Source organism: Pteropus vampyrus, unplaced genomic scaffold, assembly GCF_000151845.1.
Source record: "Pteropus vampyrus isolate Shadow unplaced genomic scaffold, Pvam_2.0 Scaffold269, whole genome shotgun sequence".
NCBI lineage: Eukaryota > Metazoa > Chordata > Mammalia > Chiroptera > Pteropodidae > Pteropus > Pteropus vampyrus.
In genome coordinates this window covers 1,814,159-1,837,974 of record NW_011889050.1, presented here as the reverse complement: position 1 = coordinate 1,837,974, position 23,816 = coordinate 1,814,159, and the positions used below count along the sequence as shown (strand labels likewise).

Here is a 23,816-nt window from a genome sequence, read left to right as displayed (position 1 = left end):
TTTTCTATTCATTGATATTGTTCTTTGTTCGTGTTTTGTTCTTCCATTCTCTTCTTGCCTTTTATGGTTTCAGTTGGACATTTTAAATGATTTTACCTGCCCTCTTTTCTTAGCATATCAGTTGTACTTTTAGTTTTACATTTTTAGTGGTTACCCTCGAGTTTGCAATATACATTTTCAAGTAATCTGAGTCTACTTTGAAATTACATTACACAGCTTTACATATAATGTGAATACTTGATAATAACAAAATATTCGTAATTCCTTCCTTCTGTCCCTCATGCCCTTGAATCATTGCTGTCATTCATTTCACTCATATGTAAGCATACATAAGCATGTATATATATATATATATACACACATATATATATATACATGTACATAATTCATTGTTGCTTTTATTATTTTCAGTAAACTGTCATCTGTTAGATCAATTAAGAACAAGAAAAATAAAAGTTTTTAATTTACCTGCATTCCTTCTCTAATGCCCTTTCTTTACATCCAAGTTTCCAAGCTATATAATAACTTTTCTTCTCTGTAAAGAGTTTTTTAAAAAAATAAAAAATGAAAAAAATTAAAGTTTTTATTAACATTTCTTGCCAGGCAGGTCTACTAGTAATAAATTCCCTCAATTTATGTTGGTCTGAGAAAATCTCTATTTCTCCATTTTTGATGGATAATTTCACAGTATATAGAATTCTAGGTTGGTGGGTTTTTTTTCTCTCAACACTTTAAATATTCATGATATTCTTATACTCTTCTTTTTTATTTTTAATCAACTTTATTGAAGTATAATTTACATACAACAAAATTCACCAACTTTAAAGAGTATAATTCAGTGTTTTAACAAAGGTATAGTCATGTAATAGCCAACAAAATCAAGACATATAACATTTTAATCACCCCAAAACATTCCCTCATTCCTTGTTAGAGTCAGATCACAGTCTCATCACCTGGCAACTCCAAGTGTTCTTTATGTCACTGTTTTTGCCTTTCTAAAATAACATATTTCCTAGTCTTTCGTACCCATCTCCTTTCACATCAAAGAATGTTTTTGAGGTTTATGTTGTGTGCCTCATTGATTTTTTTTTTATTTTATTGTTGAGTAGTATTCCATTCTATGTATATACAACAATTTGTATGTCCATTAATTAGTTGATTGACATTTAGATTATCTCCAGTTTGGAGCTATTTTAAATAAAGTTAGTTGTAAATAGTCACAAAAGATTTTTCACATTGACATATGTTTTCATTTCTCTTGGGTGAATATCTAGGAAAGACTAGCAAGTCATATGATAACTGTAGCCGTTTTAAACTTAGCCATTCTAGTGGATGGATAATGGCATTTAACTGTGGCCTCATATTTCTCTTATAACTATGTTGAGCATATGTTTATGGCTTGACTGCCACTGGTACAGCTATTTGGTAAAGTGTCTGTCCAATTATTTGCCCATTTATTTATCCAAGATTTTTGTCTTTTTGTTTTTGTTTTTTACACTATATTTCAAGTTCTTTCACACATGTGTATACACACACACACAGACACACACACACACACACACACACACACACACACACATACACACATAATATTTTCTCCCAACTCTGTGGCTTAACTTTTCATTTTCTTAATAGTGTCTTTTAAATAGCAAAGTTTTATTTTATGGTTTTTACATTTTGTGGCCTCTCAAAACAAAATCTTTGTCTAACACGAGATCACAAAGATTTTTCCTATATTTTCTTCTAGAAGGTTTTTATTTTTTGTTCTTATATTTAGATATATGACACAATTTGAATAAAAAACCCATTTGATTGAGGGAAGAGTCATATAAAGGTTTGTTTTTGCAAATGCTTATCAAATTATTTTAGCACCATTTGTTATGTCAGGGCCTAGGGAAGACTGCCCCAAGATATCCCACAGTGGCATATTGATTATTTTGAACTAAAATCACCTGAGAAGCAGCAGGAACCAGAAGAGCTCTCTAAATCTCCTCTGTCCCTCTAAAAGCAAGAAATAAATTTCCATGATAGGTACCCTCTCCCCTCCTCAGAGCTGAGAGACAACCTCATCACAAGAGATATAAAATCGAAAGTGTATAAACAAACCTTAGATTAGAATGCCTTTACCAATTTACTACGTAAGCATAAATCTTGCTTAGATTCCTTTTTTAAAAAATTTTATTATTAGTTTGAAGTTAGACATTTACATAGTTTATAAAATGATCCCCCTAATCGCTCTTTCTCTCTGGCTCTCTACCTAGTCATTACATTAATGCTAACTGCATTCCTTATGCCGTGCTCCCCATCCTCATGACCATCTATCAACTACTAATTTGTACTTCTTTAACCCTTCACCCCTTTCTCCTGCCACCCAACCCCTCTCCCCTCTGGCCATCACCAGATTGTCCACTATATTTGTGAGTCTGTTTTTGATTAGTTTGTTCTTCTTGTTCCTTAGATTCCACATATAAGTGAAATCATATGGTATTTATATTTCTCTGCCTGACTTATGTCACTCAGCATAATAACCTCAGGTCCATCCATGTTGTTGCAAATGGTAGGATTTCATTTTTTTTTAATGGCTGAGTAATATTTCGTTGTATATAGGAACCATAACTTCTTTAATCATCTGTTGATGGGCATTTCGAGTGCTTCCATATCTTGGCTAATGTGAACAGAGCTGCAGTGAACATAGGGGTGCATAGATCTTTACTTATTATCGTTTTGGTTTTCTTTGGATAAATATCCAGAAGTGCAATTGCTGGGTCAAAAGGTATATCCATTTTTAATTCTTTGAGAAACCTCCAGACTGTTTTCCACAATGGCTGTACCAATTTGCAATCCCACCAACAGTGTATGAGGGTTCTGTTTTCTCTACATCCTCACCAACACTTGTTCCTTGATTTATTGATGATAGCCAGTCTGACAGGTATTAGGTGATATCTCATTGTGGTTTTAATGTGCATTTCTCTGCTGATTAGTGATGTTGAGCATATTTTTATATGATTATTGGCCATCTGTATGTTCTCTCTGGAGAAATGTCTATTCAAGTGCCCATTTTTAAATAAAATTCTTTGTTTCTTGGTGTTAAGTTAAATGAGTTCCTAGTATATTTTGAATATAACCCTTTATCGAATGTTCATTGGTGAATATATTATCCCATTCAGTAGGATGTCTTTTTGTTTTGTTGATGGTTTTCTTTGCTGTGCAAAAACTTTTTAGTTTGATGTTGTCACATTTATTTATTTTTTCTTTTGTTTCCCTTGCCTGAAGAGATATATCTGAAAATAAATTACTAGTCACGATATCAGAGAGATTACTGCCTATGTTTTCTTCTAGAAGTTTTATGGTTTCGGGTATTACATTTAAATTTTTAATCCATTTCAGTTCTGTTCTTCTATACGGTGTAAGAAGGTGGTCCAGTTTCTTTCTTTTTTTTTTTTCTTTTTGCATGTATCTGTCCAATTTTCTCAGCAACATTCATTGAAGACATTGTCTTTACCCCATTGTATATTCGTGCCTCCTTTGTCATATATTAAGTGAGCGTATACACGTAGATTTATTTCTGGGCTCTCTATTTTGTTCCATTGATCAGTGTGTCTGTTTTTATGCTAGTACCAAGCTGTTTTGATTACTGTAGCCTTGTAATATAGGTTGATATCAGGCAGTGTGATATCTCCAACTTCGTTGTTCTTTCTCAAGATTGCCATGGCTATTCGGGGTTTTTTATGGCTCCATATAAATTTTAAGATTATTTGTTTTAGCTCTCTGAAAAATGCCATTGGTATTTTGATAGGGATTGCATTGATTCCATAGATTGCTTTGGGTAGTCTGGCCATTTTAACAATGTTGATTCTTCCTACCCATGAGCATGGTGTATGCTTTCATTTATATCTTCTTCCATTTTATTTTTCAATGACTCATAATTTCCTGAGAACAGGTCTTTTACCTCCTTGGTTAATTTGATTCCTAGGTATTTTATTCTTTTTGATATAATTGTAAATGAGATTGTTTTCTTAATTTCTCTTACATCAGACAAAATAGTTCATCATTGGTGTATGAAAATGCAACTGACTTCTGAATATTAATTTTGTATCTTACTACGTTACTGAGTTCATCGATCGGTTCTAACAGTTTTTTGGTGGAATCTTTAAGGTTCTCTATAGTATCATGTCATCTCAAATAACGAGAGTTTTTCTTCTTCCTTTCCAATTCGGATACCTTTTATTTGTCTTTCTTGTCTTATTGCTATGGCTAAGACTTCCACTACAATGTTGTAGAGGAATGCTGAAAGTGGGCATCCTTATCTTGTTCCTAATCTTAAGGAAAACACTTTTAACCTTTCCCCATTGAGTAGATGTTAGCTGTAGGTTTGTCATATATGGCCTTTATTATGTTGAGATATGTTCCCTCTATTCCCACTTTGCTGAGAGTTTTTATCATAAATGGATGCTGGATTTTGTCGAATGTTTTTTCTGCATCTGTGATATGATCATGTGGTTTTTATCTTTAGATTTGTTAATGTAATGTATCATATTAATTGATTTGTGGATATCGTACCAAACAGCATCCCAGGAATAAATCCAACTTGATCATGGTGTATATTTTTAATATATTGCTGAATTTGGTTTGCTAAGATTTTGTTGAGGATTTTTCATCAGTGTTCATAAGAGAAATTGGCCTATAGTTTTCTTTTTTTGTAATGTCTTTGTCTGGTTTTGGAATCAAGGTAATGGTGGCCTCATAAAAGGAATTCAGGAGCCTTCCCTCTTCTTGAATTTTTTTGGAATAATTCGAGAAGAACTGGTGATAATTCTTCTTTGACTGGTTAAATTTGCTTATGAAGCCATCTGGTCCAGGACTTTTTTTGGGGGGGAGGTTTTTGATTACTGATTCGATTTCATCAGTGGTAATGGGTTGGTTCAGATTGGCTGTTTCTTCTTGACTCAGTCTTGGGAGATTGTATGTTTCTAGGAATGTATTCATTTCTTCCAGATTGTCCATTTTGTTGACATATAATTGCTCATAATATTTTCTTAGGATCCTTTGTATTTCTGTTAAGTCCTTAGTTATTTATCCTCTTTCATTTCTGATTTTATTTATCTGAATCCTTTCTTTTTTTTCCTTGTTGAGTCTGGTTAAGGGTTTGTTAATTTTGTTTATCCTTTCAAAGAACCAGCTCTTAGTTTCATTAATCTTCTGTATTGTTTTTCTAAACCATTTTGTTTATTTCTGCTCTGAATTATTTCCTTCCTTCTCACTTTGGGCTTTGTTTGCTGTACTTTTTCTGGTTCTTTTAAGTGTGAGATTAGATTGTTTATTTGAGCTTTTTCTTGTTCTTGAGGTAGGCCTGTATTGCTATGAATTTCCCTCGTAACACTGCTTTCGCTGTGTCCCTTAGATTTTGAATCGTGTTTTCATTTTCATTTGTCTCTAGGTATCTTTTGATTTCTTCCTTGATCTCATTGTTAACCCATCCATTGTTTAGTAGCATGTTCGTTAGCCTCCATATGTCTGTGTATTTTCCAGTTTTTTTCTTGTAGCTGATTTCTAGTTTTATACCATTGTGTTTGGAGAAGACGGTCGATATTTCAGTCTTCTTAAATTTATTGAGACATGTTTTGTGTTCTAACATGTGGTTCTGGAAAATGTTCCATTTGCACTTGAGAAGAATGTCTGTTTTGCTGCTTTCGGGTAAAATACTCTGAAAATATCTAGTAAATCCATCTAGTCTAGTGTGTCTTTTAGGTCCATTGTTTCCTTGTCGATTTTTTTGTCTGGAAGATCTGTCCGTTGGTGTCAATGGGGTGTTAAAGTCTCCTACTACGAGTGTATTACTGTTGATCTCTCTTTTTATGTCAGTCAATAATTGTTTTATGTATGTAGGTGCTCCTCTGTTGGGTGCATATGTGTTTAACTAGGGTTTTGTCCTCTTAATTTATTGATCCCTTTATCATTATGTAATGCCCTTCTTTGTCTCTTATTATAGCCTTTGTTTTAAAGTCTATTTTTTGCATTTTCATTTGCATGAAATATCTTTTTCCATCCATTTACTTTCAATGAGTGTCATTTGATCTGAAACGGATCTCTTGTACACAGCATATGCGTGGGTCTTGTTTTTTTTTTTATCCATTCAGCTACCCAGTTTTTTTTTTATTGGAGCATTTAATCCATTTACATTTAAAATGATTATTGATAGGTACAGAGTTACTGCCATTTTATTATTCGTATTTTTTTTTCTTTTTTACCCTTTCTTTTTTTTACAGAAGTCCCTTTAACATTTCTTGTAATACTGGCTTGTTGGTGATGGATTCCTTAAGCATTCTCCTATTTCAGAAGCTCTTTATCTCACCTTCAATTTTAATCAATAGCCTTGCTGGTTAGGGTAGTCTTGGTTGTAGGTCCTTGCTTTCCATCACTTTGACTACTTCATACCGGTTTCTTCTGGCCTGCGGTGTTTCTGTCAGGAGCTCCCTTGTAAGTAACTAGTTGCCTTTCTCTTGCTGCTTTTAGGATTCTCTCTGTCTTTAACCTTTGCCATTTTAATTATGATGTGTCTTGGTGTGGGTCTGTTTAGGTTCATCTTGTTTGGGACTCTTAACACTTCCGGGATTTGTATGTCTATTTCCTCCACCAGGTCGGGAAGTTTTCAGTCATTATTTTCTCAATCCCTTGATTTTTTTATTCTCCTGTGATATAAATGTCGTTAAACTCGATGCTGTCCCTTAAACTATCCTCATTTTTTTTTTTTTTGGTTCTGTTTTCTTTTTGCTGTTCCAAATGGATGTTTTCTAATACTTTGTGTTCCAAATCACTGATTTGATCCTCTTCTTCACCTAATCTTCTGTTGATTTCTTCTAATGTATTCTTCATTTCACTTATTGTATTTTTTTGTTTTTGACAGTTTTTTTATAGTTCCTTTGCTTTTTTAATGCTTACTATCTCTTTGCTGAAGTTCTCATTGAGATAATCTCTTCATCCTCTAAGATCATTAAGCATCCTTATAACCAGTGTTTTGAACTCTTTAACTGGTAGGTCACTTGCCTTCACTTCAAGCATTTTCTCATGTTTCTTCATTTGAGACATGTTTCTTTGTTTTCTCATTTTGGCTGCCTCTCTGTGTTCATTTCTGTGTATTAGGTAGATCTGCTATGTCTCCCAGTCTTAGGCAGATTGCTTTTTGTAGTAGGTGTCCTGTGTGGTCCAGTGGCTCAGTTTTCCTGATCATCTGCTACAGGAGTGTCTTTTGTGTGGGTTATATGTGCACCCTTGTGTGGGTTGTGTGTGTGCCCTTGCTGTTGTTGAACCTCGATTGCTGTCGGCATGTCATTGGGCGAGATTGACTTTGAGGCTCACTAGATGCCCACAGTGTATGAATGGCTGACCCCATGGAGTGGGGTTTTTCCCATGGGGTTCATGCGGTTGTTGAAACCACTCTTTGGTATGATGCTTCTGGGCTAATTAGGTGGTGCTCTGTTGAGATCTAACATAAGCCTCCAGGTGTGTTGGTCCTGAAGCCCCTTGGGAAGGGTTCATGTGCAGGCCAAGGTCAGCCAGTTCTGTTCAGCTAATGTTCAGATGGTTCTCCATAATTTGACTGCCTTTCGTTTTACTCAGACAGTCAGAATCCCTACTGATTTTCAAAGCCAGTGCCTGTGACCAGCTCAAGGCTAACTGGTAGGAGTTACAAAGCTGTCCGTGATTGGTCACTGCCTTTGCTGGACCTGGAAGCATGTGGGAGAGGCCCACAGTGTACCAAGGCTGGCTGCCACCAGTACCAGGCCTAGGGTATCTCAGCAAAAGGCTCAGAGTACCCCTAGGCTTGAGGCTGCCTTCTGGCTGCTCTTAAAAATCAGCAGCTGAGAGCCTTGGTGGTACACAAGTTGGATGAGGTATAGGGTACCAGGGAGTCACCAGGGTGGGGCAAGTCATGTGCCCAGGTTAGTGCAGATTCAGATTTGGTGCCAGTGTTAAGTCTGTGGCCACTCAGATCACACCCAGGCTAGCTGCTGCCCACCTGGGACCCATAGGCCCCTGAGATTTGTTCAAGAAATATTGCAGCTTGGGGAAGAGTCGGTTCCCAGCCACTAAATGTGCTCCTGGCTCCTGAAGTTCGTGAGCTGAGGCCTATTGATGTCTGTGGAAGGATCTCCGTGCCCAGAGTGTGAGGTGAGGCTGGTTGCCTATCAGCAAAATTGCCACTGGTAATTTGCGAGTTGGGTGAGGTGGAGTCTCAGGGAGCTATGAGGTGGAGTGAGCAGATCTCACCAGGTCAATGCAGATTCAAGATGTGGAGGGGAGGGCCAAACACAGGCAAGATGGCACCCACTTGTGGGCTGCTCAGGAGGAAGGCTTAATAAAGGGACAGTGGCAGCTGCCCCTCCAGCCCTCGCCCTGAAGCCACACAACTCAGTCTTTCCCTGTTTGTCTCTGGCACCTCCCAAGCTGCTGTTCCTCTACTAGAACTCAGAGTGAATGCCTATGAGCCAGGGAGTTGGTGCTCAGGCCCTTTAGAGAGACTTCTGGGTTTCCAGCTGCCTTTCGTTTTACTCAGACAGTCAGAATCCCTACTGATTTTCAGAGCCAGGTTTTGTGGAGACTCCTCTTCCCTGTACTGGAACTCTGGGCTAGGGAGCCTTTGTGTGGGGTTTGGACCTTTCACTCCTCCGGGGTACCTCAATAGCTGGTACATCCCTCCCGATGCTCAGCCTCCTCCCAGTGCTCAACCACAACATGTAGGTGTGGGACCAGCTTGTTTCATGTCTCCACCCCTCCCATTCTTGATGTGGCCTCTTCTTTATACCTCCAGTTATAGGAGTTCTGTTCAGCTAATGTTCAGATGGTTCTCCATTATTTGACTGTTACATAATTTAGTTGTAATTTTAATGCAGCCATGGAAGGAGGAATGCATAGCGTTTTCCTCTGTCTTGACCAGAACCCTAAGTAGAATTTTGAAATATTTTATCCTACTTTTTTGTAGAAAAGTTTTAAAACATATATGTATTATCTTTTCCTAATATTAAAAGTTATTGACTACATATTTAAATTAGATTGCACTGCTTGTGCTACTCATCACTTGATCTTTTGGCCTTCGATTCCCATAAAATCTGAATATATCTGTCTTCAGTTTTATATATAGACATTCTAAAGCTAATACTTTTTATCTGCATTACAAGATCAATATTGATTTGGATACCAGTTTGTCACAGATTTCCATAAGATAAGGAAACTATTCTCTAAACCTCAGTGACATGGGTTTAGAGAAGTGGGTCATAATTTAAAAATTTTAAATTACTTCTAAGTCATCTGCAGCAGTTCTTACATGCATGTGTAATACCATAAGAACCTATATTATTTTAGAGGTAGTTATATGCCATTATTTCTGTTTTGCCCATTTTATTGTTTTAGTTTATTTGCCATGAGAATTATTCATGGTTCTAACACAGTATTTTATTCTTCTGAAGTTGTTAAAGGTTACCAAAATCATGGTGACATTTATAGTCATACTGAGCTGTAGAGCATTAAGGCCCTAGATAATCACTACATAAGCAAACACTGTAAGATATACCTGATACATTCATTCATTAAATGTATAAGTTTTTAATGATAAGCCATTTATTAGTTTTTAATGATAAGCCATTTATTAGTAATGGTGGAGTAGTGAAGAACCTGTAGAGTCTCTCTGTTCCTTTGATTTCTCTGTGCCAGAATTATATCATGATCTTATGTTCTTAAATTTTTTGAAATTGAATTTTGTCTCAGTTCTTCTCCCAATTTTATTCTTAGAAAACTATCGTCTCCAATTTCCTAATTCTGGTAGCTGCCCATTACTTGTAGAAAAATATGTAGTTATGAAGATTTTTTAAGTTGATTATAAAATTATTACTTTTCAGTCCTGCTTATTTTCAATTCCGGTTTTTTGATTAGCAAAATATCGACTTATCTTTAGTTCATATATTTGATTGTAGTATTTAAAGTTATATTTTCTGATCATGAATGAATGTACTAAAATATTTTATTACATCTTTTGACAGCATTCAACTATGACATCAACATTGAGGAGATTGGGTGAAGACATATTAAAAGGAGTAGTAACTAAGGGAATTCAAGATAATTCTTTAGAGCATTCTGTGGAGAATAAACCAAAGACAGCTGCTTTCTTTAAGAGTTCCAGTTTACCATTGAGATTTTTGTCAACTTTAATTGTTCTCAAAACAGTCACTCAAGGTAAGCTTTCAAATGTGCTTATAATTTTTCATAAACAACTAGAAGAGAATACTAAATGACAAAGCAATTCTTACATAGTCAAATATGGTTTATGTTTTCAGAATGAGATTTTATGTTGTTTTATAATGGTAGTTGGCAACAGAGACTGTATTGCTGCCCCTGCTCCAAACCTATAATATTATCTGACCCTTTACAGAAAAAGTTTGTCATTCCCTGTACTAGTTTGTAATAAGTTTTGTAAGGGAAAAAATGGCCTTTTTACCATTGTATCCCTCTGTACCTAGCATAGTGCTTGATGTATAATAGTAAAGAAATAATGAATTAAAAATAGTGTTTCAATCAAAGTTGGCCACTTTTAATACACTTTTGGTATACAAATAATAAAATAGTTATTTTGGATTATTAAATATGAGAATTTTTGTTAGTCATGCCACTGTACTCAAATAATAAATATACCATCTTTCCTGTTTGTTAAATTATATAGCTCAGACTTAGTTTTTAAGAAGGCAGTGGCAGTAATTTAATTTAATTTAATTATTTTCTCTGAAGTGTGTTCTACTTAGTACTCCTAATCATATGGAATTTAAGGAGAAAAACCCCAAACTCTAACTCTGTCTTCTAAGTTATTTTATTCTTTATAGTTATGGTTCTCAAAGTTATAACAAATTGGGTGGTTACTGTTTGAAGGAAATTTATGAGGACGGGGTATTAGCCCTAAATAGAGTTTACCACATGTCAACATACATTATAACAACATTTGATAAAATATAATATTCATTACTGATAAAATTAATGAAATTGAGAAAACAGGAGGGAATTAGGTGCTCCCTGTCACCACTTCTGTGGAATACAGTATTGGACATGCTGACCATGTACAATGAGCCATAAATAATGAAGGATAAATACTAGAAAGGAATACAAAAATCTATTAATTCATGGGTACTCTATATAAATCGAGGACATTCAAAGAAACTGGCTAAGAAATTTATTTAATATAATGTGCTATGTCTGAATATTTATGTTCCCCCCCATTTATGTGGTGAAATCTTACCCCCAAGAGATGATGGTATTAAGAGGAGGGTCATTTAGGAGGTACTTAGGTCATGAAGGTGGATCCCTAATGAGTGGGACTAGTGCCTTTATAAAAGAGATTTTAAGGATATTCCTAGGCACTCACACCATACAAGGATACACTGAGAGGTCATAGGCTATGTGCCAAGAAGAAGACCTTCACCAAAATGTGACCACGTTGGTGACGTTTTCTTAGACTTCCCAGCTTCCAGACACTGTAAATTTCTGTTGTTTATAAGCTGCTCAGTCTCTGGTATTTTGTTATAGTGACCCAAATGGACTAGGACATAATTTGTGTTTCAGAAAATGAGCTCTAGAGGAAGTTAATAAAAATTTTTTGGACTTTCGTGACTGTCATGACTATGATTGTAGTATGACTACTATGATTATCGATAATCAGCCATAATATATGTGGATAAAGAAATCTTATTCATATAAACAAAACAAAAAATGTAAAATCTGGATATTAATCTAATATGGTATCTGTAAAACCTCTTTGTGAAATATAACGGCATAAAGATATGAATAAATAATGGATGAATAAACAGATTAATAAAGATTATTACTGAAGTTAAATGGTAGAAATAAAGGACTTTCATTCTTACTGGGGAAGTATATTAAAAACTATAAGGTAACCCAAGTGGCCTAGTGTAATATTATCAATTAAAATTCCAATATAGTTTGTATAAGTTGAACGAGTGGTAGGAAAGTTCATTTGAAAAAATATTCATATAAATATGATAAAACAGCAGTACAGAGATAGGGGCTTGCCTTAGCAGATTTTAAAACAACCACAATATATAATAATAAAATATGTGTAATATTGATTTAAAATGTCAAAATAGGACAATAGGAATAATCCAGAAATGACACAGAATTAGTACTTCCTATATACTTATTGAATTAATGAATTTGATTGCTTCTTTCTGCAAGTCATTTTTTTAAGAACATAGAAACAAGAGACAGTCCCTGCTCTCAAAGGCATTAGAATCTAGTGGTTAAGTAAATTATAAATATTTTATTCTGCTTCATCTTATAATTAATGACACTAGAAGTTTAAATAGTGCTACTCATTAAAGAGAAGTAAATTACTTCTGGTGTTATGAGGAGATCGGGAGAGGATTTAGTATAAAGAATCAGCATTTGATATGAACCATCTAGGGTGTGTAGGATTTCATAGGTGTAAAATAAAGAGAAAGGCCATTCCTGAGGGAAAAATATAAATAAATGCTTGTAATTGTAAAAGAGCTTGGCATGCAAGAAGACCAGTGAGTTATGTGGAAAGGTGGTGGGATCACAAATGTTCCTCAAATGCCGTTTATATGAATCTCAAAACAAAAACAAAAACAAAAAAAAACATTACCTTTGGTTTATCGTCTCTTAAAAACATGCAAATCATGTCATACCATGTTTTTATACAACTTACTATTTTCACCAACAGTGCATTTGCAATTTATTCATATTGAAATAGTACCTAGTGAATTTTAAGCTCTCTGTTAACATAAACAAAGGCTATAACCAAAGAGTTCACATAATGTTATCTCTTTCCCATCCCAGTTACTTCATAACTGTCTCACTTTGTTCTTATGAATCTTGTCTTTTCAGCCAGGGTGCCTCTTTACAAAACCTGTTTACGCATTTCTCTGTCCTGTAGCCTTTTTGGTAAAGTCTTCGTGTGAAGATAGAAAACTTCCAGTAGCTTTCAGTCAGATTTTTTGTTATTGTTGGATATTTCTGAAAAGTGTTTATATTTTTAAATATAATCTAAAGTTTAGGATATAAAATGGAAGTTGAAAAATCAGACTAAATAATTCCTCATTAATTTAAGAAACTTTAAGAAACATATTTTATTTTACTTTTCATTTAAATACATGAATACAGAATTAATGCTATTTCCTTAGTTTGAAAAATTATGTGTTTAGGTGTATTTTTCTGATTGCGAAAATGGTTTAAAAAATTTTTTAAGAAATCTGGAAACCACTTAGAACTCATTTAGAAATATGTCTCAAAGCTAAACAAATATAATAAAGTCACAGGATACAAAATCAATATACAAAATTCCATTGCATTCCTATATACTAACAATAAAATTTTAGAAACAAATGAAAAAAAAATTCTTTTACATTAAAATAAATAGCTAGGAATAAACTTAATGAAGCACATGAAGGACCTATACCCTGAAAACTACAAGACATTATTTTAAAAAATTGAGAAGACAAAAAAATGGAAAACTATTCTGTGTTCATGGATTGGAGGAATCAACATAGTTAAAATGACCTTATTACCCGAAGCAGATTTAACGCAATCCCCATCAAAATTCCAGCAGCATGTTTTAAAGAAATAGAACCAAAAAAATCATCAGATTTGTATGGAACCACAAAAGACCCCAAATAGCCAAAGCAATCCTGATAAAAAAGAAGAAAATGGGAGGTATCACATTCCTTGACTTCAAATCATAGTACAAAGTGACAGTAATCAAAACAGCATGGTATTGGCAGAAAAACAGATACACAGACCAATGGAACAGATTTGACAGCCCAGAAATGAACCTCATATATATGGGCAAATCATATTCAACAAAGGAGCCAAAAACATACAATGGTTAAAGGAAAGCCTCTTCAATAAATGTTACTGGAAAAACTGGAAAGTCACATGCAAAAGAATGAAACTGGACTACTGTCTATCATCACCAAAATTAAAATAGATCAAAGACCTAAATATAAGACCTGAAACAATAAACTGCATAGAATAAAACATAGGTACTAAATTCATGGAACTTGGAATTAAAGAGGATTTTATGAATTTAACCTCAAAGGCAAGGAAAGCAAAAGCAAAAATAATGGTATTATATCAAACTAAAAAGCTTCTGCTCAGCAGAAGAAACCATCAGCAAAGCAAAAAGGCAACCAACCAAATGGGAAAAGATATTTGCAAACAGTGTCTCTGATAAGAGGCTAATTAAAATATGTAAAGAACTTAAAAATTGAGCAGAGGACCTAAACAGACACTTCTCCAGAAAGACTTAAAAACGGCCAATAGATATATGAAAAGATGCTCAACTTCACCAGCAGTTAGGGAAATGCAAATCAAAACCACAATGAGATACCACCTCATACCTGTTAGATTGGCTGTTACCAACAAGACAAGTAATAACAAGTGTTAGAGAGGTTGTGGGGAACCCTCATACACTGCTAATAGGAATGTAAATTGGTACAGCCACTATGGAAAACAGTGTGGAGGTTCCTCAAAAAATTAAGACTAGAATTAACTCAGCAATCCTTCTCCTGGGCACTTACCCAAAAAATTTGAAAACATTTATCCATAAAGATATATGTACCCCAGTGTTCATTGCAGCAACATTCACAGTGGCTCAGACATGAATATAACCAAAGTGTTCTTTGACAGATGATTGCATAAAGAAGATGTAGTACACATGTACAATAGAATATTACTCAGCCATCAGAAAAGATGAAATACTGCCATTTGTGACAAGACGGATAGATTTTGAGATAATCATGCTAAGCAAAATAAGGCAGAAAAATTTGAGAACCACATGATTTCACTCATGTGGGATTAAAACTGAAAGCAGCAAATGAACAAGACAACAACTGATAGACACAGACAACAGTTTAAAGGGAAAGGAGGGATAAAGACAAGGGTAAAGGGGGTCAAATATATGGTGATAGAAGGAGACTTGACAGGGTGGTGAATGCACAGTACAACATACAGATTATTATTGAAGTGTACACTTGAAAACCTATATAATTTTATTAACTAGTGACACCCCTAATAAATTAAATAAATAAATAAAATCACCTAGAATAGTCCAGAAGTATTAGTATGTAAATTGGTGGTTGAAACAATCTTTTAGATCTAATTTGGTATAGACAAGCTTTGACGGGTAGAATCAAAATTTTTAAATTAGTTAAAACATTACCAAACAGGTAGAATGAATGTGATTAACTGAAAGTGTATTGGTTATCTTATTAAAAATCTAAATGATACATTTAAAAATATTAAAAGATGTTTAAAAAGTTACAGATTGTCTTATGATGTACAAAATTCATCACTCTCCATAAACACATTCTCCCCCAATTTTGATTAACTGACAAAGCTAGTAAAGGGAAAGTTTGGTTCCCCAAGTTATAAAACTATCCCTGATTTGCCTCTTTATGACACACACATCTGTGATTAATTTTATTTTCCAATTTAGTTTTTTTTTTTTTTGGTAACATTTTATTTCTATTTTTTGAAAAGACTTTATGGTAAAATGTTACCAGCTGCTAAATCTAAGTGGAAGTACTACAACATGGGTGTCTGTTAAACTATTTTCTTTTTCTCTGTGTTTGAAAAGCTCAGTATTAGTCTTTTGAAGTTAAAAAAGTTTTTAATGGAAGCTTTGAGAGATTTAAAAACTGTAAGCTTCCATGGGAAATAAGAATGAGACCCCAGAGAGGCCCCTAGATCCTTTGATTATTTAAAAAGACAGCCATATGTTTATGTAGCTCATCCTAGTAGTCGGTCTCATGGAAAAACAGCTCTGTGGCTAAAGAATAGATGTGACTCAAGAAAAAGGGAGAGCTGTTGTGGTCTGTAGTTAAAGATGTTGGAGAATTTGGGAGGTAATTAAAGTTTAATATTTTATTACTTTAATATCCTAGTGGGCATTATGAATCTCTAAGACTGGAATATACTGTATGCTTTATTTCCAAACTTATTTAACTTTAAAACCCTTTGCGTAAGAGCAATGTACAGGACTAATTTTCTGAGGAAGACAATTTACAGTTTATGAAGTGCCATTGTAATACCTTATGAAGATTTACATGACCCTGAGAAATATTTTCCCTATCTCCATGTTTCAGGGAGAAAATATTAAGAAAGGTGAGTAGCTCCAAATTCACATGTTATTAGGTTCAAAAGCTGATCAACTGATTCAGTTTTGACATTGTGTTTTCTGCCTTCATTGTCAGATGCTCCAGAGAGGTGAGTAGGCTGAGGGTTGAAAGGAGGCTATTGGATCCCAATTTATATACAAACATACCTTGGAGATACTGCGGATTTAGTTACAGACCATAATAAAGCAAATCTTATTTTTTTTGTAAAAAATGCAACATCTGTGAAGCACAATAAAGCAGCACAATAAAACGAGGTATGCCTGTAATCTTTGGATACAGAAAAGCAACCCGAGTAAAAGGGCCAAGAAAGGAAAAAGACATCTAGTTAATACCATAAGGAGAAATGATTAAATAGACTGTCTTAATATGCACTGCAAAAATTCTAGAAGAAATGAAAATTTAAAAACTTTTAAATCAGAATAATTGACTTTCCTTAACTCTAGTAAAAAGGTATTTCCTATTTTTAAAATAGAAGTATCAGTTATATTGATAAATTTAGTAGAGAAAATATATAAATGTCTTAGATAATACACATAATAAATGCTTAACCCAAGAATAATATGCCTGCCAAGAAGGACTCCTTGTGATTATCAGGCCCAAATTCAGAACTAGAGTCTAGCAGCCATTGTTTCAACAGGCCTCTCATGCACACTGTGTTTCACTGAAAAGCCACAGACCTGGCTGCCAAGCCTTCTGCACTATGCTCCTGCCATCTGAGTTGATCCTTATAAACCAGCTCCTAGATCAAAATCTGACCAGTAGGATTGAGACTTTCTCATCCAATCAGAGCTGTGCAGCTTTATCATCTTTACTGACCAATCAGAGTGGCTCCATTCCAACCAGTCAGGATGGTGCTTTTTGTACCAAATAGGATTTGGAGTCGTCATTTGCATGAGAACAGACCAATCAGGGACCAGGGGTGCGAACTCCCTATAAGTCAACTTCACCTCTGCTCAATAGAGCACACTTTCAATTTCCTTGGAAGACTGTTTCCTCAGCTGGAGTGACAACATCAGAACTGGAGCTGTCTCCCTGGAGTGGAGTGGAGCAGAGCTTTAACACTGGAGCATTAACATCGAGGCCACCTCACCTGAGCCTTTTCATAGCTGTGCTGTATCATAATTTAGCTGTATCACCATTGAGCTATTTCACAATTGAGTTATTTGCACTAGATAAAATCTCTCCTCTCATCACACCACAAATTGAGAACTCTTGTTGGTGTTGAATTGGCAGTGATGACTTTTGATTTACAATATATACATCTGTAAGATAATTCCTTCTTTCTATTAAATGAATAGTGCAAATAGATTGTTCATATAATAATATAGATAATACTTGGTATAAATTTCACATTATAATGCTAAGCTCTTTGTACATTATCTCTGAATATTGTTATCCCTATATTAGTGGTGATTAGTTCACAGAGGTTAGATAAGTGTGCCAAGGCCACACGACTAGTATTTGACAATCTGATCTAGGTCAGCTCAGCTCTTTTCATATTAAAGCCCACCCTCTTGACCTTACTGTATGACTTCCTAAGAGCATATACTTCCTGAGATAAAGAAATAACAACAACAGACACATAGCACTTATTACTATGTTATGGGCTAAGCACTTTACATATGCTCATTTAATCCTTACAAAGTTATGAGATGTCAGTATTAGTATCTCAATTTTATAAATCAGAAAATTGAGACGTAGAGAGGTTAAGCCTGCACTCTTAATCACATGCTGGGCTGAATCTCTGAAATAAAATTTAACTATCAGATATAACCTCATATCCACTACACTTATAAAAGGAAAATGATTGTATATAATAAATCATTGAGAAGAAACATACAATTTTAATGTATTATAAATTATAATAATTTTTGAACTGCATTCCTAAAATATATCATAACTTTTCATAAGATTTATTGCAAGGAAACAATTCAAAAGGTAAAGAAGTTGAAAGGTGTTAATGTGTTGTTTGTAATAATGATAAAAGTTAAATAACTGACAAACCCACAATTGGAATAATAAAGGAAATGAACATTAAATGGATTCTTTCCCTGTTTCTGGTATTTTTCTAGTCATTCACTTGGTTATTTCAAACTTATTCCTCACAATAACCTTATTAGGTAGGTGGTATGGTCATTTTTACAGAAGAGCCAGCTGAGAATCAGGCAGATGTATGGGACCCAGATCTTTCTTGACTCCAAATAACCAGGCCCTTAACAATATCATGAGGCAGCACAATGTTATATGTCATTAACAATTATAAGTATGTAGATATGGGAATCAATATGAAAACATTTTAATAAAACCTTCAACATGTACATGCTCATTTTATCTGGGTAAAGATGATAATAAGAATTTTATCTGATTTGTTTTAGAGACAACTTTCTTTTTAAATTAAAATATACTCTCTTTTTAAAATGTGTGCATCTGGGCTAGTTCTACTGTCCTGCCTTACTCAATACTTGGCCCCAAGTTTTCCAGATTGACATATTTACAAATTATGTACTTCAGACCTAGAGAAATATAGGGAATTGTTGCCACTCACGCATAACAGGAAGGTTTGACTTAGTAAGACAACAGTGCAATGTAGTAGTTAAGAACTTCAACTCAGCTAAGTTTTGAATCCCAGCCCCATCACTAGCTTTGTGACATTGGGCAGGTCCCTTTTCTGGTTTTCCACCAAAGGTTTTTTTTGTTGTCGTTGTTAGATTAAATAAGAATGAAGGTTTAGCAAAGAATCTGGCATATAGTAAGCTCCTAATAAACTAGCTGCTATCATCGTAAACATCATTATTTATTACTACTTGACTTATAAGAGTTGGTTTTACTCGAGATCAGAATTGAGGTCTATAGACTGCATTATTAGATTTCTATTGTTGCATAATAAGCCATCAAACACTTAATTGCTTAAAAACCATATATTTACTAGCTCACAATCTTCCACTCAGCTGCGTGGTTGGGCTGGGCTGGGCTGGGCCGGGCTCCCTTATTCTCGACTGGGCTTTCTCACATATCTGTTGCCTTTCTCTGCTTTGTCTCTCATTCTCAAGCAAGTTAGCCTGGGCCTGTTTAGGTGGTGTCAGTAAACTGCCCAACTGGAGACTGGAAGAGGCAGGCCACTTGAAGGCCACGCTCAGGCTTCTAAGACCCAAGAGTCATTTTTGCTGCATTCTATTGGTTAAAATCACAAGATTAGCCCATATCCAACAGGTGGACAATAGAGTTCACCTCTTGATGGGAGCTGCTGCAAAAGTTTCTATTTTTTTTAATCTACCATTTAGACTATAATAGAAAACCCTATTTCATGCTAATTAAGATCAACAAATTGATTTTTAATAGGGAATAACAAGGTTATAGTTAAATATCAGGATATTTTTTAAAGACAATGATACACATAAAAAGAAATCAGTTTTAATACAATTGGTAACTAAAACTTTAAAAGTACTCTTAGAAATTGAATTGGTCTTATTTTTAGAAAATCTTCACTATTAGGAAAATTAAAATGAGATATAATTTTTAATTCTCCCTAAAAGATAAGGCCACTTAACCAAATACCATTTTCTACCCCCCCAAAAATTAATAAAGAACAATTTGCAAACTTCATGATATAGCATTCAGCCTATTTAATCTCAGGTGATCTATTAATAAGTGAAGTAATTTGCATCAAATACAGTAGTCGGCATAGGAACTTTTGTTCCTGTGAAGAACTGAGTTCAGGATTCACCTCTACTCTTCTTCCTGAGTTTTGCTAAATATAGGTCTTTAAATAAGGCAAATCTGAACAGAATCTAGCAACTTTGCTTAATGTAAATTACATTTACTTGCAGTTTTATTTTATTAAACTACAAAAATTAAGTACAATAATGTTAATGTTCCTTGAACTAAATTCTACCAAAAGTAAAAATGGAGCGAACCAGAGAGAGGCACAGATCTTAATTTCTCAAAATTCTTTTATATGTATTTTAATTTCACACAGATTATTCTCGACTTCTCATTCTTAATAGATTTCTTAATTATTACTAAAGTAATAATTACTTTAGTAATAATTATCTTAGTAATAATTAAGCTGAAACAACAAGAAATGCTGTAAAAGGCCAGAAGACAGTTAATTTTAATGGGGTCATTCTGTCATATTTTCAGAACACTCTTAAGTATTCTTTAAACAGAAATTTCAGTAGAAAAATTAACACTTGTACTTGACCAGCATGAACAATTTTTTATTCCTTTGACTAGTATATTGAAATGAGAGTTTTAGAAAACATAATTTTTGTACATTTAAAAGTACAATGTAAAATCGTTGTAAGAGTAGTGACTTGGGTTGTTTGGTTTATTCAAATGTAATGCTATTGAGTATCTTAATGTCTCATTTGCATTGATTTTAGTTAAATTAGTGCTTCTTAATCTTGACTTTATAAGCTTCCTAGTCATCTGTGGAACATCTTTAAGAAAGTTCCAGGGATTCTGATCTGGCAGGTGCCATCATAGCATTGGCCTTGGTAAATAATTCTTAGTGGCAGATATATCACAAAAGTAACACATCCAAATTCTGAAGTTGGTTCTGAATGGCTAAAGTTTTATCTTTTTTAGGAGACAAAAATCCTCTTTTAAAACCCATTCAGCAAGTTTGTATAAAGTTATATTTTGAAATGGGTAAACATTTAGAAAACAGCAACAACAAAAAAAATATAATCTCAGAAGCTATCATTAAGATAGAAATACTAATGGCTGTTTAAATTTTTGAAAGCATGTTGTAGTTATACTCACATATGGAATATAAACATTGCTTGTGCTATTTACTATTAAACATCAATAGTTTTCTTGAAATAAAGAAGTATGGTTTATTGTTATTTCAATGTTAAAATGAAAATTCTGAATTAATAATAATGTAATTCCTCTTCTCTCTTCCCATTTGAGTTCTAACAAATTAGGGGGAAGATATCTAAATTTAGACTGTAATCTCCAGTCATTTAATTTTTGTTTCCCTTTGTGCCTTCTGTTTTTGATTACCATCTAGACTACTGATATGGGAGTTGATTTTACAAATTGTTTTTCAGCTGATTATCTGGCTCAGGCATTTGATTCTCTTTGTTTGGACTTGAAGACAGATGAAGGAAAAACCTTATTTTTGGAGTATCAAGCTGTTCCAGTGATAGTAAACCATCTAAGAATATCCAGTAAAGGAATCCTATCCAATGTTATTGATAGTTTGCTTCAAATGACAGTGGAATCTGGTAAGTTTTAAAGTTTATACACACAAAGTAGTGACAGTGAGATGATTTTTCTAATCTGTTCTGAATGTATAATTCTATATCTCAGACACCACTGCATTTTATAATATAAATGCTTAAAAATATTTTTGACAGTTGTGTAATCATTAATAACATCACTAAGTTATAAAACCCAACCCTTTGTCCAAATTTTCACTAACTTAACACAGTTTCCAGTAATCATCTTGGTTATTATGTGTCTATACTCTGCAAATGTTGCTCATTTATTCAAGCTTATTCTTTGTTCTCTTTTGTCTCATCACTCATACAGATCTGTTCTTATATTCCCTGTTTGTTCAGAGTGAGCGAGATCATCTAATGTGTCTTCACATAAAGTGAGAATAATGACAGCCATATTCCTGTTGTTGCTGCTTTACCCTTACTGTTTTGTTGGAGGCTACTCTTTGATGTTCATATTTATAATATTTTGCAGTCTGTGTTTTTTGTCCTTTTTGGTTTTTATGTTGGTATAACATAAAGTTCTTTTAATATGTTATTGCTATTCCTAACTTTGCCCAGATATGTATAGGGATATTGAACATAAATATTTTCATTGGCTTTAGTTGGCTTTGCTCTTTGAAGCACAGATAACCTCTTGACTTATAACAAGCAGCCATTTTGCTTCAGTAATTCTTTCTCATTTATAGTTTTGTCCTCTTCCCTATTCCTTTTCCTTCTACAGCACTTCTAAAATTAAATTGTTTGTGCCTTTCAGATGGTGGAAACTAAAAATAGAAAGCCATGGCACAGTGCGATAGTAAGCAATCTGTGTTACTTAGTGCTCCTTGCTGATGAATCCCTAATGACTGGGTGCATATGCTTCTAAAACTAGATCTGATGAGTGTATGGTTTCACATTTTCAATTCACTTTTATATACAATCTCATTTTTCTTTTATAATATCACTCTGAAGGAGGCCTGATAGCAAACTTAAGACCTAGAAAAATTAGGTAACTTTTCCATAGATTTCATAGCTACGCAAAGGTAGAACTTGGTCTTGAAAATAGGTCCCTGATTTTAGATGTAAAGTGCATTCTACCATATAGCATCATGGTTTTCCAGGTTTGTTTCTTTCTCCTGCCCCAAAATGTCAAATTTTCACTGACATATTTTAAAAATATTTTTAGTTGTTTGTAACTGTTAAGTTATTGGACTTATAGTTGGAGAACTAGCTACCTAGATAAGTAAATTTGGGGTTTTGTATCTTAATGTACTAATTTAAAGTATAAAGCAAAATGTGAAAAGTTAGTAGACTGAGACAGAGACCCAAGATTACTTGTTTAAGTGGGTAGATTTCCAGCTAGTTTCATAGGATTTTTTTTTCTAATGAGAAAAATAAAAATCCTACCAGATGCAAATGTCTGTTCATCAGAAACAAATCTGTCTGAATATGTCTGACAGAGATGGAATCTTGTAGCAAAAGGAAAACTAAAATAAAATTATGAAATAATGGACCTGCTTGGGTGAAATGACTTTGTGGCATCGTAACATTCACATTTGGAAAAATACATTAGTCAACAGATACTCAGTTTTTTCACATTTGTTTACCTTTGTTCAAGTTATGCTCAAATCCAAGGTTATTGTTTCTTGCTCAAATTGAGTAAATAAAGCAATTTCTAATGTTGAGTGCTACAATGTCATATTGGTTTTAGTGATGGGAAACTTTTGGAAGATCTGAAACAGTAGATTTTTGATAACATTTATATTTGTTTTCTTGATGTAATTTTAGTCAGCCCACAAAATTTGTTGAAGGGATAAATGAATGATATTAAAATACAGCAAATACTTCTGTAGCTATTGGTTTTATTTCTGTTTTTTCTCAATTTGAAATGGGAAACTTATTTCATAAGTATATAAATTATATACATAATTTCCACATGCCATTTTTTAAAAATTCATAGGAGAAAGTTGTCAGAAAAGAAATTTTGATAGAATTGATTTGCAGATGGCTTATATCACCCATTCATGTGCATTAGTGGCCAGCTGTTTGTGAGGCTCCATGTTTTAACCATTGTGTTTGCAGTGTTTTGCTGATCCTTGGGGCTTCCTCTGAAGCCTGTTTGGGGCTTCAGAAGCAAGGAGTTGGAAGGAGGAGTCAGTGGGCTGATCTCTAGTCCTGGACTACCCAAAGTCCCTAGTATATTGGTTAACTAGAAGATCAGTATAGAAACTGTGTTCAGAAGCCTGTATTATAATTTAACAGTAATTTTATATCTGTTAAATCCAATAATAATTTAAAACATTTGGATTTGTATTTTGTATATTTTATTTTCTAGTGTTTTTTTAATGGTATGGTAAAAAAATAAACTAAAACACATTAAATTTTGAAAAGCTTGAGCCAATGATTTGAATGGTGC

The 23,816-nt window shown here is 33.9% G+C and overlaps 1 protein-coding gene across 14 annotated transcripts in view; it reads left to right on the top strand.

Annotated features, from left to right (window-relative positions):
• CCDC138 (coiled-coil domain containing 138) overlaps nt 1-23,816 on the top strand; it is a 162,857-nt gene that overhangs the window by 30,736 nt on the left and 108,305 nt on the right. For 12 of the 14 annotated variants that reach the window (XM_023520491.1, XM_023520493.1, XM_023520492.1 and 9 more), the window contains 2 exons: nt 10,035-10,227; nt 21,248-21,424. The exons of 1 other annotated variant lie outside the window; for it this stretch is intronic. In XM_023520491.1, the coding sequence (XP_023376259.1) occupies nt 10,035-10,227; nt 21,248-21,424 (370 nt within the window). Of the gene's footprint in view, nt 1-10,034; nt 10,228-21,247; nt 21,425-21,731; nt 22,914-23,816 lie in introns of those variants that run through there. One more of the 14 variants, XM_023520490.1, reaches the window with a different exon arrangement.